The following is a 15456-nucleotide window of genomic DNA, read 5'->3' on the forward strand; positions in this document are numbered from 1 at the left end:
AAGGTTGCAAAACTGTCTGCTCCACAATGCTTTGCAGTGCCTATTATTTACGTATCCAGTACTCCCTGGCTGCAGCTTAAATAATTAAATAATTATCTGTCTAGTGTAACATTTGTTTACCAATAACGTGTCTGCCTACTCTATTAGGAAAGTTAAGAAAGCCCACTGCTGCTAAGTAGCTCCATGTCAAAGGGTGCCAGTCCTGTCTTTAATCCCAAATCATGTTGCATTTTGTGACATGCACTTTTTTTCATTGTAAGTATGGGCTGAAATATCTAATCATGAAAATTGCTGTTAGCTAACACATGATAAACACTGAATTGTTTAAAGGTGTCCCCAAATGATGCCATCAGATTTGGTAGCAAGGCACATTGACTGTGAAAAAAAACCCCGTATAAAACACAGTTCTGCATTTAAGTTGTAACAAAATTGATATTTAAGCACTCAATTGTGTCTAGAACAACATGTCATTAAAATTCACATAACATTTTTTTATACATGGATACCATAAGTGACTGAGCTGTAATACATAGAAAAAAAGAGCAGTGGGAAATAGAGGTGGAACATTCTGTGGCAACAAAGTAAATGGTGTAAAGACGTGGTTGGTGCCCAGGTGATTTACGCAGTACATCTTGCTAGAGATGCGCTCATATCTTCCTAGTTTATGGTGGGATGAGAAATGTACCATTGGAGTCTTCATTTGAAAGATTCTAATGAAAGGAATCCCTACGTGCAGTGTAAAAGCTTGTTTTTTTTTTACCCGGAAATATATCAAAATAAAGTATTAAGAGAACAGGGGCAAACAGGTGATTTGTTTTTAATGGAGTATTATTTGATTTACTTTTCCTAGGAACACGCTGTCTCGAAAGAACAGGAACAAAACATATGGTGCCAGTATTACTTGTTTCACAATGATGTTATATTATCTGACAAAGACCATAATGGATGCAAATGAACAGCTGTAATGCTCGTCTCGGGAGGTTTATAAGTGGAGTGGGTTGCCTTACTTGCGTTTTATAGGGTTTAAAACATTTATTTAGTAGTTACTTACACGAAGAAGGGCATAAGCTTGATAAGGGTTTCTTTGTGAGGACTGCTTGTGAACTCTGGCACTGTTTGAATGATTTTGTTCATGACGCTTCGTAAATAAATTTGCAATTGTTTCCGTCGTTCCTCAACAAACTTGGCATCCTAGATAAATTTAAAATAAAATCAGTAAGCTAACACTTAAAAGTACTACAGTATATGCACACATACTTTAACGGTTCTGTCTTCAAATGATAAACATATATTGCTTAGAAAATTAAACCATGTATAAGATCAGATAGTAAGTGTAATGATTCAAAATTGAAGTGTTCACATTCTCAAGAGCTTAACACAAGTATAATTAGAACATACAGTTATTTTACCAGCAGCACAAGCAAAGTGCGATGCATTAGAACATCTCGACCAGCATTTGAAAGCAGAAGAAGAGAAGGAAGAAAAGAGGAAAAAGAGAATGAAGGAGAGAGGGGAGTAAGAGCAGGGGAGGAGATGAAGAGGGAAATGAAGAGGAGGAAGAGGAACAGGGAGAAGAAGAGGATGAGGGGGAATAAGAAGAACATGAGAGGAAGGAGAGAGTGGAGAGAAGGAGGAGTCGGGGAGGAACAAAATGAGATTAGGAAGATTAAGAGAAGGAAGAAAACGAAGAGGAAGAACAGAGCAAACAGAGAATGAGTGGGGAGGAGAGTAGGAGCAGGAGAGGAGTGTGAGGAGATGAGCAAAAGAAGAAAAAGAACAGGAGAGGATGGAAAGAATTGAGAAGGGTGGAGAGTAGGAGGAGGAGGCAAGGAGGAGGAAAAGGAGATTAGGAAGAAGATTCAGACAAGAAAGAAAATGAGGGGAGAGGTGCATAAGAAGAGCAAGAGGAACAGTTACTTGTCCTTTAAGAATTAGGGGATAGCTCCACGGATCTCATATTTTTGAACCTGGAGACTCCATGTGTGAACATCGAGTTGAGTCTCTAAGGGAATACTGAGGCGAACAGAGGAATTGTGACAGAAATTGTGTTCTAAATGAGCTATTCCTCATTTCTAGGTGGCCTCTAACGTTTTCAAGCATTTAACCAGTAGCTGTGACACTGGAGTTGTGGTGCAATTGGTATCAGTAACTTAGGAAGCGGAGTTACCACACAAAATTCCGAGGCAATCAGAAGGTGGCCCTTTGAAGGATTCCTCAAGCTTTATTTAAAAAAAATCTTGTGAAGGGTTATAGTATAATTAAGGTCCTAAAGTGACTCCACTGGAGAGGACACCCTGACCAGGCACTCAGCACAGTATGGGTAAAGATGGACGCCCTGACATTGCAAATGAGTGAAAGCAAATGCTAGCAATTTAGTGAAGACTGGGTGCTGAAGAGAGCACGAAAAGGACAGAAATTCAATAGTGCTCACAGTTCACCAAGAAATGAATCCATTGTCTGTGCTTGTGGGCAATGGAGATGGCAATATGAAAATACAAGACTTGTACATTCCTCTAAATCATTCAACCGCATCGAGATACTGTGACTCAGAAGGAGTGAAAACAAATTTTGCTGAGGATAGCACTGTTGGTACTACTTCTACCCCTGGATCTGCCAGTTGAATGCCCCAAAATGCCTGTATTGTTCATGAAATTGTATTTCTATGGAGGGCCATGGTGGTCGCTCTTTTCTGCTTGATGCATTCAAGTAAACTTTTAGCACTTTTCCAAGAGACATTACCCATCAAGTGACAGGTCCAGCATCTGGACTTGAATGTCCCAGGAAAAGCCAGTGGATCGCATCCATGCATGCCGATGGATGACAACTCTTGTGCTGATGGATTTGGCCCTCAGGTCAAGAGGTAATACTACCTGCAAGGATTGCATCACAGTGGCTAAGCCATCCTGAAACAGGAACTTAAAATTCATAGCATGTTATCAGACAGGCTGGAAGCTGCAAAGGTGTCCACGTCCCAAAGGGCACTTGAGTATCTAGCCAAAAAACAATTGACATATGTGGCTCGAAGAGCATGAATGCCCGATACAAAATTCTTTCTTCCATACGCATGCATTTTCAAGGACTACACGTTAGATAGTGTGTTAGGAAAGGTCTTTTGCTTTTACTTCCTGCAGGAAGCGTCTACTGCAAAACATTCTGAAGTCATGTGAGCTGACATCAAACTTATGCTTATTGGCAAGTATTTTTGCTATCTTCTCACCAGGATACTGCAGGAGAAGATTGAGAGTTTTTTTGTGTCGTCATTTTTTATTGGTTATCAAGACAGTTGTATAACTTGGGAACAGTGTAGCAAAGGAGGAAATATACAACATAATTGGTACAGCAATGGAGAGGGTGGGGGGTGGATAGGATCAGGTAGAGATAGGGGGAAGGTAGGTGCAGCAATAGAAGAGAACATATCATCAGCAGAAACAGTACATTTAGCTAGTCAACTTGGTGCTACATGACGGACCCCATACAACGGGTGACAGATAGTGAACAGCGGACATTCTCCCTGTCCGCAGCGAAGGTAGAGGCCGTGGGCCATGAGTCCGAGATGACAGGGGGAGGAAGTGCAAGTCTGAAAAAACCTCAGTGTGGTGGAGGGAGCAAAACAAATGCAAAAGAGATGGAGGGGGCAGCGATTCCTTTGCCCAGGCCATGTTGTGAAGGAGATCATGAGTCTCAATCTGTAAGGGTCAGCATATAAAGGGACACTGGGTGCAAGAGGGGTTCTATGGGTTGGCTCGGGAGGGTACTAGAACCCACCAGAGTGGCAAGATGGGCGGTGTCCCCAGGCGGGGTCAGTATGTGTGGTGACGAGTGTGTGGGGACGGCTGCCCATGCTGGGGAGGGCGGACGTGCCTGCCTACATGTCGGGAGGAGGAAGGAGAGGGAATGGGTGGGGGAGATTGAGGTTTGTCACAAAGACTCCTTTTAAAGTTTCTGCTTTACACTGACTAAAAGCAAAAATTGAGCCTGCTGTGTCCGACTGGACGCTCATATCTTGGGAATTCAAACTCCTAGGGAGAGTCCAAGATATTTACATTTTGGAGAACAGCAAAAGGTGTGTGCTAATCTAGATAAACAAAAGCAAATGGCAGACTTCGTTATAGTCATCCTAATCCTTAGTGGTTATCGCAGTTTCAAACTGTAATACATCAACGTCAGACCCAAAAAGGTTCTGCTGCCTGGAACATAACTCTTTTTGACATCTGAGGAAATTGAGATTCTTGAACTTAAATGAATTTTCCTGGCCAGTATTGAACAAAATATCCATTGATGAAATTTGTACTGAGTACAGTGAAGCGGGAACACAAAAGATCCTGCATCGAAGGAGATGAATGCAAGGTCAAAGCTGCAGGAACTAGTCGCAGTTGAGGCAATAGATTGCAAATTCTAGAAAGTTGTGATGGACATCTGAAGCCACTGGCTTGCTTGAATCCTGATGGTGCAGTGAGAAAGGGACTCATGTCTGAGTATACCCTGCCACACCTATAGTGGCCAAAAACGATTCAGAAAAGGGGGTGGTGATGAACAGAGTGTCTGAATTAAGCGGACCACTCTTACCCAGTCCAAAGATCAGGGCTTGATCCATCACCGTTATTTATCTCACTGCACCATCCCAGCTCAGAACCTGGCTATATGCAAATCAGTCTGTCCCTGGCCCAGTGCATCATGGGAACAGGGCAGACTAAACTACCAAGCCAATTCTTCACCAGAAAGGAGACAAGCTACCGGGGACCGGTTTCTGGCATTTCAGCCGTCTTCGGCCCGGCTTGCTTGAATCCTGATGGTGCAGTGAGAAAGGGACTCATGTCTGAGTATACCCTGCCACACCTATAGTGGCCAAAAACGATTCAGAAAAGGGGGTGGTGATGAACAGAGTGTCTGAATTAAGCAGACCACTCTTACCCAGTCCAAAGATCAGGGCTTGATCCATCACCGTTATTTATCTCACTGCACCATCCCAGCTCAGAACCTGGTTTCGTGATGAACAGAGTGTCTGAATTAAGCAGACCACTCTTACCCAGTCCAAAGATCAGGGCTTGATCCATCACCGTTATTTATCTCACTGCACCATCCCAGCTCAGAACCTTGTAAATATTTTTGTCCACCCTAAGCGTGGAAGGGTATTCTCAGATGTGAGACCCTTGCTCATTGCACCATCAGGATTCAAGCAAACCGGGCCGAAGACGGCTGTAATGCCAGAAACCGGGCCCCGGGAGCTTGTTTCCTTCCCAGTGTAAGAATTGGCTTTTGTAGTTTGGTTTGCCCTGTTCCCATCATGCACTGGGACAGGAACAGACTAATTTGCATACAGCCAGGTTCTGAAACTGGGATGGTGCAGTGAGCTAAAAAACGATGTTGGATCTAGCCCTGAGCTCTTGACTGGGTGAGAGCTTTCTGCTTAATTCAGAGACTCTGTCCCTCACCACCCCTTGTTGTAAATATTTTTGTCCACCCTAAGCGTGGAAGGGTATTCTCAGATGTGAGACCCTTGCTCATTGCACCATCAGGATTCAAGCAAACCGGGCCGAAGACGGCTGTAATGCCAGAAACCGGTCCCCGGGAGCTTGTTTCCTTCCCAGTGTAAGAATTGGCTTTTGTAGTTTGGTTTGCCCTGTTCCCATCATGCACTGGGACAGGAACAGACTAATTTGCATACAGCCAGGTTCTGAAACTGGGATGGTGCAGTGAGCTAAAAAACGGTGTTGGATCTAGCCCTGATCTCTTGACTGGGTGAGAGCTTTCTGCTTAATTCAGAGACTCTGTCCCTCACCACCCCTTGTTGTAAATATTTTTGTCCACCCCAGCGTGGAAGGGTATTCTCAGATGTGAGACCCTTGCTCATTGCACCATCAGGATTCAAGCAAACCGGGCCGAAGACGGCTGTAATGCCAGAAACCGGTCCCCGGGAGCTTGTTTCCTTCCCAGTGTAAGAATTGGCTTTTGTAGTTTGGTTTGCCCTGTTCCCATCATGCACTGGGACAGGAACAGACTAATTTGCATACAGCCAGGTTCTGAAACTGGGATGGTGCAGTGAGCTAAAAAACGGTGTTGGATCTAGCCCTGATCTCTTGACTGGGTGAGAGCTTTCTGCTTAATTCAGAGACTCTGTCCCTCACCACCCCTTGTTGTAAATATTTTTGTCCACCCTAAGCGTGGAAGGGTATTCTCAGATGTGAGACCCTTGCTCATTGCACCATCAGGATTCAAGCAAACCGGGCCGAAGACGGCTGTAATGCCAGAAACCGGACCCCGGGAGCTTGTTTCCTTCCCAGTGTAAGAATTGGCTTTTGTAGTTTGGTTTGCCCTGTTCCCATCATCCACTGGGACAGGAACAGACTAATTTGCATACAGCCAGGTTCTGAAACTGGGATGGTGCAGTGAGCTAAAAAACGGTGTTGGATCTAGCCCTGATCTCTTGACTGGGTGAGAGCTTTCTGCTTAATTCAGAGACTCTGTCCCTCACCACCCCTTGTTGTAAATATTTATGTCCACCCTAAGCGTGGGAGGGTATTCTCAGATGTGAGACCCTTGCTCATTGCACCATCAGGATTCAAGCAAACCGGGCCGAAGACGGCTGTAATGCCAGAAACCGGTCCCCGGGAGCCTGTTTCCTTCCCAGTGTAAGAATTGGCTTTTGTAGTTTGGTTTGCCCTGTTCCCATCATGCACTGGGACAGGAACAGACTAATTTGCATACAGCCAGGTTCTGAAACTGGGATGGTGCAGTGAGCTAAAAAAACGGTGTTGGATCTAGCCCTGATCTCTTGACTGGGTGAGAGCTTTCTGCTTCATTCAGAGACTCTGTCCCTCACCACCCCTTGTTGTAAATATTTTTGTCCACCCTAAGCGTGGAACGGTATTCTCAGATGTGAGACCCTTGCTCATTGCACCATCAGGATTCAAGCAAACCGGGCCGAAGACGGCTGTAATGCCAGAAACCGGTCCCCGGGAGCTTATTTCCTTCCCAGTGTAAGAATTGGCTTTTGTAGTTTGGTTTGCCCTGTTCCCATCATGCACTGGGACAGGAACAGACTAATTTGCATACAGCCAGGTTCTGAAACTGGGATGGTGCAGTGAGCTAAAAAACGGTGTTGGATCTAGCCCTGATCTCTTGACTGGGTGAGAGCTTTCTCCTTAATTCAGAGACTCTGTCCCTCACCACCCCTTGTTGTAAATATTTGTGTCCACCCTAAGCGTGGAAGGGTATTCTCAGATGTGAGACCCTTGCTCATTGCACCATCAGGATTCAAGCAAACCGGGCCGAAGACAGCTGTAATGCCAGAAACCGGTCCTCGGGAGCTTGTTTCCTTCCCAGTGTAAGAATTGGCTTTTGTAGTTTGGTTTGCCCTGTTCCCATCATGCACTGGGACAGGAACAGACTAATTTGCATACAGCCAGGTTCTGAAACTGGGATGGTGCAGTGAGCTAAAAAACGGTGTTGGATCTAGCCCTGATCTCTTGACTGGGTGAGAGCTTTCTGCTTAATTCAGAGACTCTGTCTCTCACCACCCCTTGTTGTAAATATTTTTGTCCACCCTAAGCGTGGAAGGGTATTCTCAGATGTGAGACCCTTGCTCATTGCACCATCAGGATTCAAGCAAACCGGGCCGAAGACGGCTGTTATGCCAGAAACCGGTCCCCGGGAGCTTGTTTCCTTCCCAGTGTAAGAATTGGCTTTTGTAGTTTGGTTTGCCCTGTTCCCATCATGCACTGGGACAGGAACAGACTAATTTGCATACAGCCAGGTTCTGAAACTGGGATGGTGCAGTGAGCTAAAAAACGGTGTTGGATCTAGCCCTGATCTCTTGACTGGGTGAGAGCTTTCTGCTTAATTCAGAGACTCTGTCCCTCACCACCCCTTGTTGTAAATATTTTTGTCCACCCCAGCGTGGAAGGGTATTCTCAGATGTGAGACCCTTGCTCATTGCACCATCAGGATTCAAGCAAACCGGGCCGAAGACGGCTGTAATGCCAGAAAACGGTCCCCGGGAGCTTGTTTCCTTCCCAGTGTAAGAATTGGCTTTTGTAGTTTGGTTTGCCCTGTTCCCATCATGCACTGGGACAGGAACAGACTAATTTGCATACAGCCAGGTTCTGAAACTGGGATGGTGCAGTGAGCTAAAAAACGGTGTTGGATCTAGCCCTGATCTCTTGACTGGGTGGGAGCTTTCTGCTTAATTCAGAGACTCTGTCCCTCACCACCCCTTGTTGTAAATATTTTTGTCCACCCTAAGCGTGGAAGGGTATTCTCAGATGTGAGACCCTTGCTCATTGCACCATCAGGATTCAAGCAAACCGGGCCGAAGACGGCTGTAATGCCAGAAACCGGTCCCCGGGAGCTTGTTTCCTTCCCAGTGTAAGAATTGGCTTTTGTAGTTTGGTTTGCCCTGTTCCCATCATGCACTGGGACAGGAACAGACTAATTTGCATACAGCCAGGTTCTGAAACTGGGATGGTGCAGTGAGCTAAAAAACGGTGTTGGATCTAGCCCTGATCTCTTGACTGGGTGAGAGCTTTCTGCTTAATTCAGAGACTCTGTCCCTCACCACCCCTTGTTGTAAATATTTTTGTCCACCCTAAGCGTGGAAGGGTATTCTCAGATGTGAGACCCTTGCTCATTGCACCATCAGGATTCAAGCAAACCGGGCCGAAGACAGCTGTAATGCCAGAAACCGGTCCCCGGGAGCTTGTTTCCTTCCCAGTGTAAGAATTGGCTTTTGTAGTTTGGTTTGCCCTGTTCCCATCATGCACTGGGACAGGAACAGACTAATTTGCATACAGCCAGGTTCTGAAACTGGGATGGTGCAGTGAGCTAAAAAACGGTGTTGGATCTAGCCCTGATCTCTTGACTGGGTGAGAGCTTTCTGCTTAATTCAGAGACTCTGTCCCTCACCACCCCTTGTTGTAAATATTTGTGTCCACCCTAAGCGTGGAAGGGTATTCTCAGATGTGAGACCCTTGCTCATTGCACCATCAGGATTCAAGCAAACCGGGCCGAAGACGGCTGTAATGCCAGAAACCGGTCCCCGGGAGCTTGTTTCCTTCCCAGTGTAAGAATTGGCTTTTGTAGTTTGGTTTGCCCTGTTCCCATCATGCACTGGGACAGGAACAGACTAATTTGCATACAGCCAGGTTCTGAAACTGGGATGGTGCAGTGAGCTAAAAAACGGTGTTGGATCTAGCCCTGATCTCTTGACTGGGTGAGAGCTTTCTGCTTAATTCAGAGACTCTGTCCCTCACCACCCCTTGTTGTAAATATTTTTGTCCACCCTAAGCGTGGAAGGGTATTCTCAGATGTGAGACCCTTGCTCATTGCACCATCAGGATTCAAGCAAACCGGGCCGAAGACGGCTGTAATGCCAGAAACCGGTCCCCGGGAGCTTGTTTCCTTCCCAGTGTAAGAATTGGCTTTTGTAGTTTGGTTTGCCCTGTTCCCATCATGCACTGGGACAGGAACAGACTAATTTGCATACAGCCAGGTTCTGAAACTGGGATGGTGCAGTGAGCTAAAAAACGGTGTTGGATCTAGCCCTGATCTCTTGACTGGGTGAGAGCTTTCTGCTTAATTCAGAGACTCTGTCCCTCACCACCCCTTGTTGTAAATATTTTTGTCCACCCTAAGCGTGGAAGGGTATTCTCAGATGTGAGACCCTTGCTCATTGCACCATCAGGATTCAAGCAAACCGGGCCGAAGACGGCTGTAATGCCAGAAACCGGTCCCCGGGAGCCTGTTTCCTTCCCAGTGTAAGAATTGGCTTTTGTAGTTTGGTTTGCCCTGTTCCCATCATGCACTGGGACAGGAACAGACTAATTTGCATACAGCCAGGTTCTGAAACTGGGATGGTGCAGTGAGCTAAAAAACGGTGTTGGATCTAGCCCTGATCTCTTGACTGGGTGAGAGCTTTCTGCTTCATTCAGAGACTCTGTCCCTCACCACCCCTTGTTGTAAATATTTTTGTCCACCCTAAGCGTGGAAGGGTATTCTCAGATGTGAGACCCTTGCTCATTGCACCATCAGGATTCAAGCAAACCGGGCCGAAGACGGCTGTAATGCCAGAAACCGGTCCCCGGGAGCTTGTTTCCTTCCCAGTGTAAGAATTGGCTTTTGTAGTTTGGTTTGCCCTGTTCCCATCATGCACTGGGACAGGAACAGACTAATTTGCATACAGTCAGGTTCTGAAACTGGGATGGTGCAGTGAGCTAAAAAACGGTGTTGGATCTAGCCCTGATCTCTTGACTGGGTGAGAGCTTTCTGCTTAATTCAGAGACTCTGTCCCTCACCACCCCTTGTTGTAAATATTTTTGTCCACCCTAAGCGTGGAAGGGTATTCTCAGATGTGAGACCCTTGCTCATTGCACCATCAGGATTCAAGCAAACCGGGCCGAAGACGGCTGTAATGCCAGAAACCGGTCCTCGGGACCTTGTTTCCTTCCCAGTGTAAGAATTGGCTTTTGTAGTTTGGTTTGCCCTGTTCCCATCATGCACTGGGACAGGAACAGACTAATTTGCATACAGCCAGGTTCTGAAACTGGGATGGTGCAGTGAGCTAAAAAACGGTGTTGGATCTAGCCCTGATCTCTTGACTGGGTGAGAGCTTTCTGCTTAATTCAGAGACTATGTCACTCACCACCCCTTGTTGTAAATATTTTTGTCCACCCTAAGCGTGGAAGGGTATTCTCAGATGTGAGACCCTTGCTCATTGCACCATCAGGATTCAAGCAAACCGGGCCGAAGACGGCTGTAATGCCAGAAACCGGTCCCCGGGAGCTTGTTTCCTTCCCAGTGTAAGAATTGGCTTTTGTAGTTTGGTTTGCCCTGTTCCCATCATGCACTGGGACAGGAACAGACTAATTTGCATACAGCCAGGTTCTGAAACTGGGATGGTGCAGTGAGCTAAAAAACGGTGTTGGATCTAGCCCTGATCTCTTGACTGGGTGAGAGCTTTCTGCTTAATTCAGAGACTCTGTCCCTCACCACCCCTTGTTGTAAATATTTTTGTCCACCCTAAGCGTGGAAGGGTATTCTCAGATGTGAGACCCTTGCTCATTGCACCATCAGGATTCAAGCAAACCGGGCCGATGACGGTTGTAATGCCAGAAACCGGTCCCCGGGAGCTTGTTTCCTTCCCAGTGTAAGAATTGGCTTTTGTAGTTTGGTTTGCCCTGTTCCCATCATGCACTGGGACAGGAACAGACTAATTTGCATACAGCCAGGTTCTGAAACTGGGATGGTGCAGTGAGCTAAAAAACGGTGTTGGATCTAGCCCTGATCTCTTGACTGGGTGAGAGCTTTCTGCTTAATTCAGAGACTCTGTCCCTCACCACCCCTTGTTGTAAATATTTTTGTCCACCCTAAGCGTGGAAGGGTATTCTCAGATGTGAGACCCTTGCTCATTGCACCATCAGGATTCAAGCAAACCGGGCCGAAGACGGCTGTAATGCCAGAAACCGGTCCCCGGGAGCTTGTTTCCTTCCCAGTGTAAGAATTGGCTTTTGTAGTTTGGTTTGCCCTGTTCCCATTATGCACTGGGACAGGAATAGACTAATTTGCATACAGCCAGGTTCTGAAACTGGGATGGTGCAGTGAGCTAAAAAAACGGTGTTGGATCTAGCCCTGATCTCTTGACTGGGTGAGAGCTTTCTGCTTAATTCAGAGACTCTGTCCCTCACCACCCCTTGTTGTAAATATTTTTGTCCACCCTAAGCGTGGAAGGGTATTCTCAGATGTGAGACCCTTGCTCATTGCACCATCAGGATTCAAGCAAACCGGGCCGAAGACGGCTGTAATGCCAGAAACCGGGCCCCGGGAGCTTGTTTCCTTCCCAGTGTAAGAATTGGCTTTTGTAGTTTGGTTTGCCCTGTTCCCATCATGCACTGGGACAGGAACAGACTAATTTGCATACAGCCAGGTTCTGAAACTGGGATGGTGCAGTGAGCTAAAAAACGGTGTTGGATCTAGCCCTGATCTCTTGACTGGGTGAGAGCTTTCTGCTTAATTCAGAGACTCTGTCCCTCACCACCCCTTGTTGTAAATATTTTTGTCCACCCTAAGCGTGGAAGGGTATTCTCAGATGTGAGACCCTTGCTCATTGCACCATCAGGATTCAAGCAAACCGGGCCGAAGACGGCTGTAATGCCAGAAACCGGTCCCCGGGAGCTTGTTTCCTTCCCAGTGTAAGAATTGGCTTTTGTAGTTTGGTTTGCCCTGTTCCCATCATGCACTGGGACAGGAACAGACTAATTTGCATACAGCCAGGTTCTGAAACTGGGATGGTGCAGTGAGCTAAAAAACGGTGTTGGATCTAGCCCTGATCTCTTGACTGGGTGAGAGCTTTCTGCTTAATTCAGAGACTCTGTCCCTCACCACCCCTTGTTGTAAATATTTTTGTCCACCCTAAGCGTGGAAGGGTATTCTCAGATGTGAGACCCTTGCTCATTGCACCATCAGGATTCAAGCAAACCGGGCCGATGACGGCTGTAATGCCAGAAACCGGTCCCCGGGAGCTTGTTTCCTTCCCAGTGTAAGAATTGGCTTTTGTAGTTTGGTTTGCCCTGTTCCCATCATGCACTGGGACCGGAACAGACTAATTTGCATACAGCCAGGTTCTGAAACTGGGATGGTGCAGTGAGCTAAAAAACGGTGTTGGATCTAGCCCTGATCTCTTGACTGGGTGAGAGCTTTCTGCTTAATTCAGAGACTCTGTCCCTCACCACCCCTTGTTGTAAATATTTTTGTCCACCCTAAGCGTGGAAGGGTATTCTCAGATGTGAGACCCTTGCTCATTGCACCATCAGGATTCAAGCAAACCGGGCCGAAGACGGCTGTAATGCCAGAAACCGGTCCCCGGGAGCTTGTTTCCTTCCCAGTGTAAGAATTGGCTTTTGTAGTTTGGTTTGCCCTGTTCCCATCATGCACTGGGACAGGAACAGACTAATTTGCATACAGCCAGGTTCTGAAACTGGGATGGTGCAGTGAGCTAAAAAACGGTGTTGGATCTAGCCCTGATCTCTTGACTGGGTGAGAGCTTTCTGCTTAATTCAGAGACTCTGTCCCTCACCACCCCTTGTTGTAAATATTTTTGTCCACCCTAAGCGTGGAAGGGTATTCTCAGATGTGAGACCCTTGCTCATTGCACCATCAGGATTCAAGCAAACCGGGCCGAAGACGGCTGTAATGCCAGAAACCGGGCCCCGGGAGCTTGTTTCCTTCCCAGTGTAAGAATTGGCTTTTGTAGTTTGGTTTGCCCTGTTCCCATCATGCACTGGGACAGGAACAGACTAATTTGCATACAGCCAGGTTCTGAAACTGGGATGGTGCAGTGAGCTAAAAAACGGTGTTGGATCTAGCCCTGATCTCTTGACTGGGTGAGAGCTTTCTGCTTAATTCAGAGACTCTGTCCCTCACCACCCCTTGTTGTAAATATTTTTGTCCACCCTAAGCGTGGAAGGGTATTCTCAGATGTGAGACCCTTGCTCATTGCACCATCAGGATTCAAGCAAACCGGGCCGAAGACGGCTGTAATGCCAGAAACCGGTCCCCGGGAGCTCGTTTCCTTCCCAGTGTAAGAATTGGCTTTTGTAGTTTGGTTTGCCCTGTTCCCATCATGCACTGGGACAGGAACAGACTAATTTGCATACAGCCAGGTTCTGAAACTGGGATGGTGCAGTGAGCTAAAAAACGGTGTTGGATCTAGCCCTGATCTCTTGACTGGGTGAGAGCTTTCTGCTTAATTCAGAGACTCTGTCCCTCACCACCCCTTGTTGTAAATATTTTTGTCCACCCTAAGCGTGGAAGGGTATTCTCAGATGTGAGACCCTTGCTCATTGCACCATCAGGATTCAAGCAAACCGGGCCGAAGACGGCTGTAATGCCAGAAACCGGTCCCCGGGAGCTTGTTTCCTTCCCAGTGTAAGAATTGGCTTTTGTAGTTTGGTTTGCCCTGTTCCCATCATGCACTGGGACAGGAACAGACTAATTTGCATACAGCCAGGTTCTGAAACTGGGATGGTGCAGTGAGCTAAAAAACGGTGTTGGATCTAGCCCTGATCTCTTGACTGGGTGAGAGCTTTCTGCTTAATTCAGAGACTCTGTCCCTCACCACCCCTTGTTGTAAATAATGTGAGGACAAAGCACCAGAGACAGCATTTGTGGAGATCTGTCACTGGCCATTGTTTTTTGTACCTGTAACAAGACTAGAAAAAGACTTCAAATGAGACATGATGTCTTGATTCTTGAGGAATATTGACTCAAAAAAGAACCAAAAAAGATGGTATCTTCAGATCCTGCATCTGAAGGGGAGCAAAAAGAAAGGAAATGATGTCGCCAGTGCTCATGGCGCTTTATATTAGCTCTCAACATCACTTCTGGTAGGGCCATGAGAGTCCACAAAATATACTGCGTGCCACCACCCGGGGCTGGTGACGGGATACAGCTGGGAAAAATGTCCTAATTCTGTCTAGCACTTGGGTAGAAGGTTCATATAAGGAGTGCCCACCTTCCCAAGCATCTTCCCCATAAAGAATTAGCACACTTACTGAGAATGCCCTGTTAATTTTACTTGCAAGGCTTTTCTGGGGATCCATCTGCCTCCAATACTCTACCAGGAACTGCTGGGTTGCAATAGGACCAAGAGCTCGCCATGACACTGGGAGGCAGTCTTGTAACTTCAACGAGGAAAAACCTGACATTTTAACAAAACCTTAAACAAAACAAATGTAACCCTCTTACTAAAGAGGAACGTTGTGCAGCAACAGTAAATGGATAAAGAGGACCCATTGCAAAAACGTTGAAGGGGCTAAACGGCTTTTAAGGACAACTCTGCACACTATCGCGTGGAAACGATCAATACTGGCATGATGGGTGGAGTCCGATGTGGGCACCCTCTGGCTACTGGACAAGAATAGGAAAGGGAAAATGGATTATTAAATTACAACTCTTGTCTTACAAAAATAGGGGAAAGTGAAAGAAGGTATACGTTTATAAAAATTTAAAAAAAACATTGCTACAGAAGGGGGTGCATCTTGGCCTTTCGAAACTACACATTGCTGTAGCACCACAATATTCACTATTTTTATCTGCTTTTGTAACAACATTGATTTTATTGTGAAAAACGCAATAGATTAGTGCTTAGCATTATATGTGCCAAAACATTTTTTAGAATGAGAATGAATGAAAATGTCAAGGCAAAGGAAACCATGGTTTACAAAACCACTCCTACAAATTTCACTGTGATGTTATGTTATGTTATGTTATGTTATGTTACTGAGTTTTTGATATAGTACACGACTCGTCCCCGAAAGGGCATCTCGGCGCTGACGTAGTAGAGAAGTTTAGAGCGAGCGTTTACAACAGCCAGGTTTTAAGCTGTTTTTTGAAGCCTAGAAAGTCAGTGCAAGCCCTGATGACAAATGGGAGTTTATTCCAGTGGTGTGGGGCCAGATAAGAATA

At 46.3% G+C, this 15456-nt stretch overlaps 1 protein-coding gene across 1 annotated transcript in view; it reads right to left on the reverse strand.

The window, feature by feature from the left end:
• The window catches only part of SNX29 (sorting nexin 29), a 1754850-nt gene that overhangs the window by 366496 nt on the left and 1372898 nt on the right, over positions 1–15456 (reverse strand). The window contains exon 20 of the mRNA XM_086941425.1: positions 1052–1191. Within this exon, the coding sequence (XP_086797551.1) occupies positions 1052–1191 (140 nt within the window). The remainder of the gene's footprint in view (positions 1–1051; positions 1192–15456) is intronic.

The sequence above is a fragment of the Lissotriton vulgaris genome, chromosome 10 (assembly GCF_964263255.1).
Source record: "Lissotriton vulgaris chromosome 10, aLisVul1.2, whole genome shotgun sequence".
Lineage (NCBI taxonomy): Eukaryota > Metazoa > Chordata > Amphibia > Caudata > Salamandridae > Lissotriton > Lissotriton vulgaris.